This window comes from Ictidomys tridecemlineatus, chromosome 12, assembly GCF_052094955.1.
Source record: "Ictidomys tridecemlineatus isolate mIctTri1 chromosome 12, mIctTri1.hap1, whole genome shotgun sequence".
NCBI lineage: Eukaryota > Metazoa > Chordata > Mammalia > Rodentia > Sciuridae > Ictidomys > Ictidomys tridecemlineatus.
Genome location: NC_135488.1, coordinates 30,737,704 through 30,751,898, shown reverse-complemented (window position 1 = coordinate 30,751,898; position 14,195 = coordinate 30,737,704). Strand labels below are relative to the sequence as shown.

At 50.4% G+C, this 14,195-nt stretch overlaps 1 protein-coding gene across 2 annotated transcripts; it reads right to left on the bottom strand.

Annotated features, from left to right (window-relative positions):
* Window positions 1-1,507: 1,507 nt before the first annotated feature.
* Window positions 1,508-8,674, bottom strand: Il36b (interleukin 36 beta). 2 transcript variants are annotated; one of them, XM_078028279.1, is made up of 6 exons: window positions 7,300-8,674; window positions 6,853-6,960; window positions 5,876-6,012; window positions 5,271-5,378; window positions 3,383-3,522; window positions 1,508-2,489 (listed from the first exon to the last, which is right to left on the bottom strand). In XM_078028279.1, the coding sequence occupies exons 3-6, from the start codon at window positions 5,988-5,990 to the stop codon at window positions 2,280-2,282; spliced, it is 573 nt and encodes a 190-aa protein (XP_077884405.1). In that variant the 5' UTR covers window positions 5,991-6,012; window positions 6,853-6,960; window positions 7,300-8,674; the 3' UTR covers window positions 1,508-2,279. The 2 variants fall into 2 exon arrangements, with proteins under 2 accessions (XP_077884405.1, XP_005340316.1); XM_005340259.3 differs by lacking the exon at window positions 7,300-8,674 and having other exon boundaries at window positions 6,853-7,206.
* Between the last annotated feature and the right edge of the window lie 5,521 nt (window positions 8,675-14,195).

The window sequence follows — 14,195 nt, the reverse complement described above, 5'->3', positions numbered from 1 at the left end:
GCATGCAAGGAGGATTCATTTGTTTCAGTAGCAGTGGAAACTGTTATTCTGAGGCAAGAATAGCACAAAGTCTAACGAAAGAAATTGTCCCGTGAACAGGCAAAAATGTGACTTAAAACCAAAGAAAGTGACGTGGGGAAGGTGAGAGGCCTCTAAGCCCTGCAAGCAGATTTGGGCTATTGAGAAGCTGGGGGAGGTGGGGTACACGGTGGCAGAGGGGCTGCAGATGTGTCCCAGGCACACACAGGGGCACAGAGGTGAGGTGTGCAACATGGGGGTGGCGAGCAGAGAGGTCTGGCTTTGATAGAATCAGGCTCACCAGAAAGCAGAGCCTGAGACAAGGGTTTGAACGCAGGGTGACCAAAGGTGAGTCCAGGGAACCAGAGAGGGGCCTGGGAGTTGAGCAGGAAATGGGGGAAGCCTCTGCAGGAGTGGGTCTCGAGTCCAGCCCTGCCGTGCCACTCAGAACTGTCCTGGTGGGGGAGGACAGCTGCTCCCACCCCCATGGGTCAAGAGGTCCCTGTGGTCCCTTCCACTTATAGGTTTATGCCTGTGTGAGTGCCAGCAGATTCCTGCCACTGTCCTCCCCAGGTGTCCCAGGAGCCCTGGCTCAGGGAGAGCTGCTCAGTGGGGCTGCCATGAAATGCTGGAAGAGCCAATCTTTTCACAGCAAAAGGGAGGCTAACAGGACATGAGGGGGGCTCAGAAGTCTCCGGAACAGCCGCGGGCAGGGAAGCAACAGGAAGTGATGCCAGAAGACAGGGTAGGGGACCCAGCTTGCCTGGCTGGGGCACTGAACTCAGCAGTGGGCATATGTCACAAGACCCGGTACCTCTGCACGTCCTGTGCAGAGAGGGCCTGGCCTTCTGAGGGAGGAGGGTTTGTGATGCTGACGGATGTCCGTGTGCTGCGTGTTCCAGAACACGGCACCCTAAATGTGCTCCGGTAGAGAATGTGCAGGCTGTACCTGCAGGAGCCTCACAAAATGAACAACGGGCTTGAAACTATCCCTCAAGAGAAGCTGTGAATTGAAAAAGACCACTGTAATTCCAGGAGATAATAAGGAAATATTAATATGTTCTTCTATTTCTAACTGCTTTAGAAAGAAAAAAAAAAAAAAGACAGTGCGATTAGCTCTGCGAAGTTGCCTGGAAGAAATTCTAACTGATATGAATGATTCTCTGAAATGTGGATTGATTTAATTTCATCATGGTTAATAATTAATCATTGCCAGACTAGACACTGTGTATTGAATGATTAACCAATTAGATTATGAATCCATCATGCTTATCAAGGTATGTATTCATCTCATCTTTTCAATTTATCTTTTGAGATTATAAGCATTATGATGTTTATATTATAACATAATGTTTATAATGTAAACATGTTATATGAATAGTATGTTTATATTAAATGTTTATATGATGTAATGTTAATATTATGACAACACTTATAGCAGAAACAGAATGTTTATATTATGTGATGTATTAAATAAACATGCCCCAAATCAATACATGGCGTTCTTTTATTGATGGGATTTACTTATGGCATTTATCAACGGGTCATGATTGGCAGAAGGAAGAGGGTGGAGGGTGTCACGTGAGAAGCATGTGGGGTTGACTTAGCTGGATGTGGCAGCTGAGTGGACAGTGGGTTGAGACCAAGAAAGAATAAAAAGCAACTCTGAGGTTTCCTGTGGGGACAGTGCTCAGGCGAGGGACATGGGGAAGAAGTGGATGCCCAGAGGGGCAGAGGTTTGAGGGGGGACAGAATGAGGTGGGCCATGGATGGGCTGAACTGCAGATGACTTCGTAGGGGACGGTGACCTGGTCAGGTGGCACTGTATTTTCTTTCTTTTTTTAATTTTATTTTTTTTCTTTCTTTTTTTTTACTGGTTGTTCACAACATTACAAAGCTCTTGACGTATCATATTACATACATTAGATTGAAGTGAGTTATGAACTCCCAATTTTACCCCAAATGCAGATTGCAGAATCACGTCGGTTATACATCCACAATTTTACATGATGCCCTATAAGTAATTGTTGTATTCTGCTACCTTTCCTATCCCCTACTATCCCCCCTCCCCTTCCCTCACATCTTCTCTCTGTACCCCATCTACTGTAATTCATTTCTCTCTCAACAGAGACATGAGATGGGAGGGAAAGGGAGAGAAAAGGGAAATTGCATGGAAACATGGCACTGTATTTTCAAGCAGAAGATTCTCTGACAGCTTGATCATCTATCCTGAAATCCGTCACCCTCCGACCAGGCTGGATTTAATTCTCACGACCTAAATAAAAGTTTGTGTTAGCGAGGCCCCTCTCCTGGGTGAGCGTCACGGGCTGCTTGGCTGTGGAGGACGTGGCTATGAACCAGCCGGGGTGGGAGGCCGACTGAAAGGCAGAGGTGGAGCCCTCCAGGCTGTGGAAGAAGAGAAATGGCGTCCGAGCTTTGTTCTCCCTGTACAGTTCCATGATACTGACCTCCTGGGGGTGAGAAAGAGGCTCATTAGTGAGGAGAACTGCAGTGGGGAGCTAAGCTAACTCAGCCCTCTGTGCACAGCAGGGAGGGTCGGAGGCTAGGGACACAGGGCGTGGTGGCCTTGGGAGGCTGTAACTTGGGAGGCTAAGGAAGGAGGATTGCAGTTGAGCTCAGCCTCAGCAACTTAGTGAGACCCTGTCTCAAAATAAAAAATTTAAAAAAGGGCTAGGGGTGTGGCTCAGTGATAGAGCTCCCCAAGGTCAGTTCCCAGTACTGGGGTGACAGGTAGAAAACCAGGTTGTCAGGGCATGGACCTAGCAGGTTCCAGGAGCCTGGCTCCAGACACAGGTGCTGTCTTCCCTGTAACAGGGGCAGGCATGCTCTCTTCCCTGAAGCTGCCTTCATCTGCAGGCCTGAGCATGCTCCTTGGAGTCCCAACCTCCCTGTGGATTCAGACATTCCACTTCCCATCATGAGCAGAGGCTTTGTACCTACTGATCTTCCTGTGGGTACATGGATATAAACAAACACTGTCAGAAATCCAGATGAACCCTCTCCCTCCACTTGTCAATGTGATAGTCTGTTGAAGTGGGAGCCTCCCATTCCCTTGGGGACTTCTAGGGGGTAGCAAATCAGGACGGAGAATAGAGAAGCCACGTCCCCTGTCTTTTCAGGAACATCCCTGTGTGCATCCTCTGGCTTTCCCAGGAGCCATGCTGTGCATGGACCCGAGTGTGGTAATCCCCTCCAATGGCACCACTGAGGGACGTGGGGACCAGCCAGGTCAGATTTCCTTCCTTGCGTGGGACAACCCAGGATTGCAGGAAGATTGTTTCACGGTCACCCGTTAAGATAAAAGCCCACTGGCTATGCTTCCCTCATCGACTGCACGACTCACCTTCAGCTGCAGTGTGGGCTGGCCCTCAGCTTCCGCACAGCAGAAGCTGAGGTCTTTGCCCTTGATTCCCAGGAAAACCAGATTGCCTTTCTCTTCATCGTGTAATGCTGTGTCCCTGCAGGCGATCAAGGTGAGAGTGACTGGAAACACAGGAAGAATGGAGAAGGGTCAGGCCTCCAGCAGAGGGGAGTCTGGGCCTCTGGCCTCACACTCAGGAGGCTAACGGGGGACTGTCAGGGACTTCCCCAGATGGCTCCTCCCATTAGCCTTGGCAAGTCCCTTTGTCGCTTTTCTGAAACTCATTTCCTTTTTATTCCTGAATATCAGAACCCTAATTGTTCACCAGGGCACAGAGCTTCCCCAAATAAAAAATAAAACTTCCTACCCCTCTGGCAGATAAATGTGGCCACACACTTAGGCTGTGGCCCATGAACCGGAAGTGGAAATGTTGGGTGGGATTTCTAAGAATGCTCCTTAAAGTTCAGGGAAGGCCACTAAGTGAAGAGAGAGAAATCGGGGCTTGAAAGAAGGGCTCACAGGGAAAGGAAAGTCTTTTCTGCTCAGTTCCACACATAAGAAGGTCCCTCCTGAGGCTCTGCGGAGAATGGATTGGAGGTTCCATGAATGAAGTGGGAAGGAGGGCGGGGGCGGGGGTGCCAGTCCTGGCTGGAGATGATACTGACTTAGAAATACAGACTCAGTGGTCTCGCTGGTGAATGGAGAAGGTGTGAGGGTGGGGGCAGGCATCCAGATGCTTCTGTGTTCCTGGCCCAAGCCAGTAGAGCAGGGGGCAGTGCCCCTAGTGGGGGCCATCTTCCCTTTAGAGAAGCCAGGTCTCCACAGTTCCACCCCAGGGCATGTGAAGTTAGGGATGCCAGAGAAGATGGTTCAGAGAGATGTGTGCCAGGAGCACAAATGTCAGGTGGTGAGAGGAGAAGCCATGTACCCAACCACAGGACCTGCTCCCCACCCCTTCACAGGGCCTGCAGGGTTGCAGAGGGGGCCCTGAAGAACCCCATGATTTGGAGGTTTCGGGGAGAAAGTTGAGTCATAAAGATGAACCCAGAAGAGGAGCCAGTGGACCTGAGGACCAGGAGGGTTCTCACGGAAGAAGAAGGTGGAGTGTGGAGAGTAACCGGCACTGCTCTACAGAGGACAGCTGAGAAGGGTGCTCTTGGGATTTGGCATTTGAAGATGCACTTGGAAAGAGGGACCTTAGGGGAGAGAAGAGAGCGGTGTAGAAGTCAGATTGTTTTGCTGTGAAAAGGAAGTGAGGTGCAGGCAAGCTGTGTGGGCAACTCTCCAGGGAAATCAGCCTCTGAGGACACAGGGCAACGGAACAGCAACAGGAAGAGACAGCGAGGATCAAGAGCAGGCGTTAAGACTGGAGTGTGTCTGTCAGCAGTAGAGATGACGCAGGGGACACAGGTGGGGTACCCGCTGAGAGAGGGACTCCATCCAACGCAGAAGTCCTGCAGAAAGGGAAAGAAGCCGAGAGGAGCTGGTTTGGGTGGAAGGAGGGAACATGCCCCCATTATTAGAGGAGATGATGCCAAATTAGAGAAGTGTGTATTGGAAAGATGGGGAAGTTTGACAGAGGGAGTGATGGCTGGAATTTAGAGGAGAGAAACTCCAAGGTCAGCCATACCTGAAAGGACAGTTCCCCAGTAACCTGAAGGTGGATTCTTCAGGTAAGAAAGCTGCCAATCCCTACACCCCTGCTTCTAGGTATGGGTTTCCTTTTACAGAAGGTGACCATCTTGCTCTTTCCTGCCGTTCCTCTGGACGTTGGGCTGGTGCCCAGAAGTTGGTGAGGACCGGAGCCCACTTCATGGAACTGGTGTTCCTGGCCCAGGCCAGAGCAACTGCGGATTCTGATGTCACTTACCAGGCTGCACGTTGTTGCTTGAAGGAGCTGCTATTAAAACATCTCCACTCAGGACCCACACCATCTGTTGGGAGTCACGAATGGTGTAGAATACGGGCATATCCTGAACTGCGGGAAGACACAGAACACAGGCACTGTTATTGCTAACGTTGGGACCCCAGTTGCACCCTGATAATACTGGCTTGTGGGTTCTCGAGACAGGCTGAGTGTTCTGAGAAGAGGGAGAGAGAAAAGGGAAACGAGGTGGGACCAGTTTGTGGGTCAAAGCATCAGAAAGGATCTCAGCACATTCATGGGGCCAAGAGATTTTAAAGATTTGCCCCCCTTTTTTTCTCGGGTTATTTTTTCTTGATGGATAAAGTCTCTGGGTAGTTATAGAAACAAAAACTACTTAACTGGTCATCATTACATTGGTTTCTTTCCCCTTTCACCCTGTTGGTTAAAATAAACAAGCAATTCGGAACAGAGACAGTAAGAAAAGAGATTTTCTACTGTAGATTTCTGAGATTTTAGCCAAGCAGATAACATTTACAGCTGAGCCAATGACTCAGGGTCCTTGCACCCTATCTCTGGTGGGGCTGGGTGGTTTCTGGCTCTCCACTTACGCTCCGGGGTGAACATGGGGTCTTCGGAGCTGCTGGTGTTGGGGACGGGCGTGTGAGGTGGTGGAAAGCTGCCTGTCTGCGGCTGCTCAAGGCGAGGAGGAGAGGAGGAAGACATGTCGCCGCTTCTTCTTCAGCACCTGGAACGTGGTCAAAATTCTTTAGAGAGAGCTTCTCACTTACATATTTGAAAGGAGCATATTTTGAGGCCAGCAGACCCTGAATGGAAGCTCCATTCCCTTGGTGGCTGGGCCAACCCTGATTGCCCAGGCTGCAATGCCTGGGGACTCTGTCATCACACATGGGAGGGTTAGGAGGGTCCAGAACATCACCCTGGACACCTTCTGTGCAGCGAGGCCCTCGGTCGAGAGGAGGGAAGAGAGCATGTCTTGTCTTCAGCCCAGGCCTCCCTCAGCTGCTGAGCAGCCTCGTCTGCCGTGTTTAAGATGAACCCTCCTGAGTGGCTGGCAGCAGCAAGCCTCTTGGCCCCCACCTTCCTCTGCTCTTTTTCAAAGAGGAATCTCTAAGGATCCTGCCTGTGGCCATCCACGGCCACATTAGGCATTTTGACTCTCAAGGGACATCTGCTTCTGGTTAGGGTCCCAGGACAGTTCCCTGAGGATCACAGACTCTTCAAAATGAGAACCAGTTTTTCTCAACGTTCCCTGCCTCGAGATCCTCAGGGCCTGACTCCATAGTCACCCCTACACAGTGAACAAGCAAATCAGCAACCCCGCTCTTAAACACGGCACCAGGTCCTCCAGCATCCTGGGCCTGGGCCAGGGAGCCCACGGGCATCTCCAGATAGCCAAAGCAGTGAGAGAAGGTTCCCCACACCTGGCTTCTGAGCAGCAGAAGTTGCTTTTGCCCGGAGGTATTCTTGATCCTGGATTCAAAGTCACGGCTCCAGCTGTGTTTAAGGGCAGAGGAAGCCGGGTCAGGACCTCCAGGCTTTCTACCGAGCAAGGAGGGAGTCTTACCTTCTGGTCCCGGGTGTCCCACTTTGGTCAGGGAGCTGGGCTGGCACAGAGGTCCTGAGAGGCTTTGGATGAGTGGCAGGGAAGCAACACGGGTGTGTCAGGTCTGGGCTCCTTGAGAAATATGAGCAGAAGAGACACCAGGAAACAGGAGCGAGGAGACAGGCGGGGGCTGGATGCTGGACTGAGGGAGGAGAGCAACTCTCTAGACAGCCTTGGAGGCAGGGGTGTGGCCCCCTTGACGCACTAGTGGCGTGAGGCCACATCCAGCCTCCGCTCAGGGGATTTACACACCAAATAGGCCACACTTGTAGAAATATCAAAAGCTTATGCTGTTACTGAGTGTTAAGAGCTTTACTGGTTCATCTTTTAATCCTCTTAATAACCCTTAGGGGCCATTAATCTTTATTTCTTGTATAAGAAAACAGAGGCCCGGAGAGATGAAGACACTTCCCAAGTCACACGGCCAGAGACACCTAGCAAGGTGGAAGCCAGTCTCTGGGTCCTTAGGCACTACGTGACGCGCTTCCTCGGGGTCTTGGTCCTCTGCTTACTGTGCTAGCTGAGAAAAAGGTGGTCCTGTGTTTAGCTTTGGATACTGAGGACCTGCTATGTGTCCAGGGGAGGAGGCTCACGTGGCTGTGTTAGGGGACAGACAGATGAGGATGGTGGGAATACAAGGGAAAGAGAGAAATTCTATAAAGCCACCCCACTGTCATGACCCCCACATGCTTTCTTTGCCAAAAAGCAATTTACCTGTAGCCCTTCCTGGCTTAAGTGGGGAGGGTTTGCCACATTCCTCAGCAAACTACCCGTCATCAGTAAGGAAATGCAGGCAGGAAATAACTTTGATAAGAGGAGCCCAAGAAGGGAAAGATTTTTGAAGACCCTTTTCATGGACCAGATCCTGGGCGATAAGGACCGTTCCTCCTAACCATGATCTCTGTAAAAATGATTAAAAATCCAATTAGAACTGGTCAGCATGGGCAGAGGGGATCTAGAATTACTGCAGTGGGGACTTGAAAAGTCTGATGTCACCTGTCATCAGTCAGATGTCAGGAGGTGGACCTGGACAGAACTTTCTGGAAAATTCTCTGGGATCACTAATAAAACTGAAGAGCAGCAGAGGCAGGTTGTCCCTCTCCTCTTTGAGAGGACCCACTTTCCCCCTTGAGATATCCTCCTTCCCTCTTCTAATCCCTTCCACAAGCTCATGCCTGTCCCTCGGAGTGACATGTCTGAAATCTCTCTGACTTGGTCCCATGAATCGTGGTTGAAGGGCGGGTGGTCTTTGCATTGCCTCAGTTTCCTGGAAGGCCCCAGCTCTGACACGGCAGGAGTGGTCTTGAAGGTTGGTGGTTCCTTAACTCTGAATCAACAATCAGCTGCAGCCTCCGCGGGGGCAATGCAAGGAACTCATCACCCCTGAAACATAACATTGCTGCTCAGCCCAGACATGAAAAAAATCCTATTCCTTAGGAGGCCAGGAGACAAAAGGACAGTTAGTGTATATAAAGAGGGATTGGGTCAGGAAGATGCGATGCGGGCTGAATCTAGAGGAAATTAAAATGCTAATATCTTCAGAGCACTTCCCTCCTCCACCTGTTGCCAAGGCTACCTGCCTCCAGGGAATTGTTCCTCCCTGCCAGGAGCTGTTCTGAGTAGTCCCTGGGTGGTTCCCTTCCTGCCTGTACCCCTGGGTGGCTCGTTCAGCCCTTGGATTACTCCACCTTTGGGTCACCCAGGCAGGATGGGAGGAGGGCGCATGAGAACAAAGGGAATCTACAATAATCTATGAAAAGGTCAGGACACCCCCACTCCCTCTGGCACCAGCTTCGGACCCCCCCCCCCCTCTGCGGAGAAGTCTGTGTCTTTCTCTCTGTTCTACCTTTAAATAAAACCTCTTGCTCTTGCCTCGGTGTTTCTTGGGTGTTCAATCTTCAACACTGGGGAGCGAGTCTGGGACCTGATTCTCAACACCAGTATCACCCTGTGTACCAAAATTTGCTGTCACACAACTCTCAATGAGTAGTCAAGCATCTACTCTCTGAACTCCCCCTTTACCTCTCTTCCTTGGAGCGTTGCAATAACCCCAAATGGTAACCCTGCGTCTTTCTTTCTTACCTCCCTGGAATTAAGTGTCCCGGATCAGAGACATGAACACAGTCACACCCTCCCTGCTCAGAACCCCTGGTGGCTCCACTTTGTGCCCAGTGTAGTAGCTCTGGCGTGGCTCTTGACACCCACAGGATCCCACGCCCGCCTCCCACACTCAGCCCCTCTGCCTCCTCTGCTTTGCCCCACAGGACCCCCCAGTTCTCCCAGATTGCTCTGATTTGGGCCTTGAAGTTTTTCATCTAGTTCCTGCCCGCCTTCGACCTACCTCGTCAGTGCAGATTTCTTTCTTTTTACTTTTTTAAGGTATTTCTTTACTTTCTGTCATGACAAGTGTCACAGGCCACTCTGATGTACTTCCTGCCCCAGCCCCAATTTAGCCATTTCCCCAAGGGTGCTGAGTGTTTATATATCACTATGAATGAACTCCATCTTTATACTTTGGTGCAACTGAGGTACTTGGAAAGGTTTTGATCTTTTGGAGCATGATACTGAGATCCGAGAGAGAGGTAGAACCAGAGAAGCATTTGATCTGGACCTAGCTACTTTCCATTGCTTAAGCAGGTCCTTCTGAATTATGAGTCTTTGTGAAGGCCTTGTGAATTATGAGTCTTTCCAGACCAGCGGTGGGAACAGGTTTTGTTCTCTCTAATTCTTTGAAAAGTTTTTATCTTTAGCTTTAGGGATAGTCACAACCATATCACAAAGGGTGGGAAGGAGGAATTGGAAACATACTGTTGTGCACCTTATTTTACCATAAGGAGGTGTTGTGTTATTGGAAGTTAGTCTTATTCATTAAGGACACACAAGCCCTAGGGTAAGCAAAAAATTATTTAACGGTATAAATAATAAGACAATATAAAGTGGTAAAGTGGAATCAAAATATTTTAACTCAGGAGAAGGAAGAAGAGGATAAAAGAAATACAGAACACATAGAATAAATAGAAAGCAGTAGAATGATAGATAATAATCTAACCATATCAGCACTTACATGTAAATGATGCAAAAGCACCAGTTAAAAGACTGTGCTTTCCAAATTGGATTAAAAAACACAAGATCTGATTATACAATATCTAATTATGTAGTTATAAAGACGATGATAGTTTAAAGGTAAGGAGGTGGAAAAAGATGTCCCATGTAAACCCTAGAAAGAAGATAGCTGGAGTTGCATGGATGACAGCCAAAGCAGATTTAGAGACCAGGAAGACTAGCAGGAACGAAGAGGAACATTCCTAATGATAAAGGGGCCAAAAATACATAAAGGATCTTCTATGCGTGTACTCCCCAAAACAGAGCTTCCAAATACCTGGTGCTCCAAATAGGTGGCACCATCAGGAGGAGTAGACACATCTCCAATTTTTGCTGGTGTGTTCAATACTCTTTCCTCCCTAACTGATAGAGAAGTAGGCAGACTCAGGTCTCCAGAAGGTACAGGACAGAAGAGCTGGACAATGCTGTGAGCACCTGGGGCTCAATGACAACACCCCAGTGGCAACAGCAAGAGAAGTCCCACATGACCCAGCACGTCCACCTGTGGGCGTACACTAGAAAGAATTAAACACAGAGACCTGAAAAGTTGCTTGCATACCCACAGGCTATAGCTGCATTATTCTTCGTCATGAGAGGGTGGAAGCAACCCCAGAGTGTTCATTGACTGGTGAAAGGATGGAGAAAATGGAGCATATATATACATTGGAATATTATTCACCCTTGGAAAGGAATTGGAGTCCGGATATAAACCACAACCCAAGAACATTAAGTGAAATAAGACAGCCACAAATCAGGACGCGTGCTGTGAGGTTCCACCTGATACCCAGGCGAGTCAAAGTCATGGAGAGGGGAAGGAGAGTGGTGGCCAGGGCCTGGCGGGGGCAGTGGAAGTCATTGTTTACTAAGCACAGAGTTTCAGTTTTGCAAGGTGGAAAGCGTTCCTGCGAGGGCTGGTGGGGATTGCTCAATGGTCTGAATGACGCCCCTGAGCAGTTCACGTAAATGTGGTCAAAATGGTAACTTTCATCTTACGTGTATTTCCCTGTAATTAAAAATGATAACTAAAAATCTATCAAAAAAGACAGATGTACAGAGACCTGTATAATAAAGAGACGAGCCTCGTTTACAAAAACAATCCCGCTTTTGAGGCACTCTTGAAAGAGGGTGATTCCCTTGGTGCCATGCCCCCCAGATGGAGCCTAGGGAAGCGGAGCTCCCTGGGTCCTCTGGGAGCAGCTGTGGTGCCCAGGCTTGTCTGCGACTGCATCCGCTCGCTGGACGAGCTGGCCAGATACCTGTGGAGGGAGTGGAGACATGGGAAGCCTGTGCGTCCTCTGGTCCAGGCGGGGACTGCCTTCCCACGTGGTCCCTGCTGGTGCCTTGATGGTGACCCAGCGGCCAGCAGAGCCAGCCCTCACCCTCCTGACCCTTGGCTCTCTCCCACTTGGACTTATTTCCAATGTCATGTTCGTCCCCTCCATCAGTGGCCACCCACACACCCCAGGGGAGGGGGTCAGGCTCTGGAGCCTCGAGGTTCAGATGAGGCAGGCACCTGGGCCGGCTCTGGAGGTCCTCACCTGGATCTCAGGTAAGGAGGTTGCCGGTGGCTCTGGACCTGCCCCTGGTGACTCAGTCAAGAGAAACTGCCCGTGGGTGTGACGTGCATGGGGCCCCACCTGCCTCCTGGTTGCCACCTGCTCTCCTTGCAGAGCTGGCCATTTCTACTCCCCCAGCCTCCACCCCCACCCCTGCCCCCACCCAGGTGCTGAAAGGTGCCACAGGACAACACAACAAGGTGGAGACAAACAAGGGCAGCAAAGCGGGGCCCCTGCCCAGCACCGGCCACAGTGCCCTGCCCTGGCCCAGCCTCTCTGACCTCGTGGCATTCTGTGGTCCTCAAATGTCTTAGTAGCCAAGGTGGCCCTGCCCTCTCTGTGGACCCCAGGGTCACCCTGTGATGTGGCTGTAACTGGAGGCCCACTTCTGCGGCTGGCTCCCAGAGGTGTTCTGCACATGGCCACCATCTCTGGTGCCCAGCGAGGCCCTCCTGGGTGCTCTGTGCTATCGAGGTCACCCCAGTGAGTGAGGAGTCCCCACCCTGGGCCAGCTCTCTTCCAGTGGCCCCTTGGTCCTTCATGGAGAGAGTCTTGCAGGGAGGTCCCTGCTCTAGCTCCGCCCTCATTCCTTGCATCTGTAAGCAAGATGCCCTTTGTGTTTCAAGGGGGACTGGGGTTTCCTGGCCTGGACTGAACTGCCAGAGCTCACCTCCTGCTGGTTCTGTGGTCTCGCAGGAGTCGCTCACCCTCTCCAAGCCTCCTTGGCCTCAGTCAGTTTAAATAGGAATATAAATTGCACTGATCTCGTGGGACTGATGTCACAACAAGAGGGGACGAGAGCGACATTTATTTTGACACAGTGAATGTGTAGCAGAAGTTGACTGTCCTCGTTAGACACTAAGACCCCACAGCAAACCCTGCAGCGATGGAGTCTGGCGTTTTCCCTCTCTGGGGATGAGGCACAGGCACATGTGATGAAGCACTGGGTCTTGAGCTTCTGCCAGTGTGCACTTGGTGCTCACTGTACCCAGGAGAGGGAGGGAGGCAGGGACTGCTGAAGGCACAGAGCACACAGCACATGGGTGACTGAGCTGGCTCGGCACAGCCTCGCCTCATGCAGGCCTCACGACACCCCAGAGGCAGGGCTGTTACTGTCCTCTTCACAGGGAATCGGAAACGAGTGGGTTAAATCCTCAAATCAGAGCCGTGAAATAAACTTCCCAGGTCATGAAGATGGTGGTGATGCTGGTGGTGATGAAGATGGTGGTGGTGGTGATGAAGGTGGTGGTGATGATGGTGGTGGTGATGATGGTGGTGATGAAGATGGTGGTGATGAAGATGGTGGTGATGAAGATGGTGGTGATGATGGTGGTGGTGATGATGGTGGTGATGAAGATAGTGGTGGTGATGATGAAGGTGGTGGTGATGATGGTGGTGGTGATGATGGTGGTGGTGATGATGGTGGTGATGAAGATAGTGGTGGTGATGAAGGTGGTGGAAATGAAGATGGTGGTGATGATGGTGGTGATGAAGATGGTGGTGATGATAGTGGTGGTGGTGATGATGGTGGTGATGATAGTGGTGGTGGTGATAATGGTGGTGATGAAGATGGTGGTGATGATGGTGGAAATGAAGATGGTGGTGATGATGGTGGAAATGAAGATGGTGGTGATGATGGTGGTGATGAAGATGGTGGTGATGATGGTGGTAATGAAGATGGTGGTGATGATGGTGGAAATGAAGATGGTGGTGATGTTGGTGGTGATGAAGATGGCGGTGATGTTGGTGGTGATGAAGATGGTGGTGATGTTGGTGGTGATGAAGATGGTGGTGGTGGTGATGTTGGTGGTGATGAAGATGGTGGTGATGTTGGTGGTGGTGAAGATGGTGGTGGTGGTGATGTTGGTGGTGGTGATGATGGTGGTGATGAAGATGGTGGTGGTGGTGATGAAGGTGGTGATGATGGTGATGATGAAGATGGTGGTGGTGATGATGGTGGTGGTGATGATGGTGGTGATGATGGTGGTGGTGATGAAGATGGTGATGAAGATGGTGATGAAGATGGTGGTGATGATGGTGGTGATGCAGATGGTAGTGATGATGGTGGTGATGGTGGTGATGATGGTGGTGATGCAGATGGTAGTGATGATGGTGGTGATGGTGGTGATGAGGATGATGGTGGTGATGATGGTGGTGGTGATGAAGATGCTGATGAAGATGGTGGTGATGAAGATGGTGGTGGTGATGATGGTGGAAATGAAGATGGTGGTGATGATGGTGGTGATGCTGGTGGTAATGAAGATGGTGGTGGTGGTGATGATGGTGGTGGTGATGATGGTGGTGATGAAGATGGTGGTGATGATGGTGGTGATGCAGATGGTAGTGATGATGGTGGTGATGGTGGTGATGAGGATGATGGTGGTGATGATGGTGGTGGTGATGAAGATGCTGATGAAGATGGTGGTGATGAAGATGGTGGTGATGAAGATGGTGGTGATGAAGATGGTGGTGATGAAGATGGTGGTGGTGATGATGGTGGAAATGAAGATGGTGGTGATGATGGTGGTGATGATGGTGGTGATGAAGATGGTGGTGATGATAGTGGTGGTGATGAAGATGGTGGTGATGAAGATGATGGTGATGAAGGTGGTGGTGATGAAGATGATAGTGATGAAGGTGGTGGTG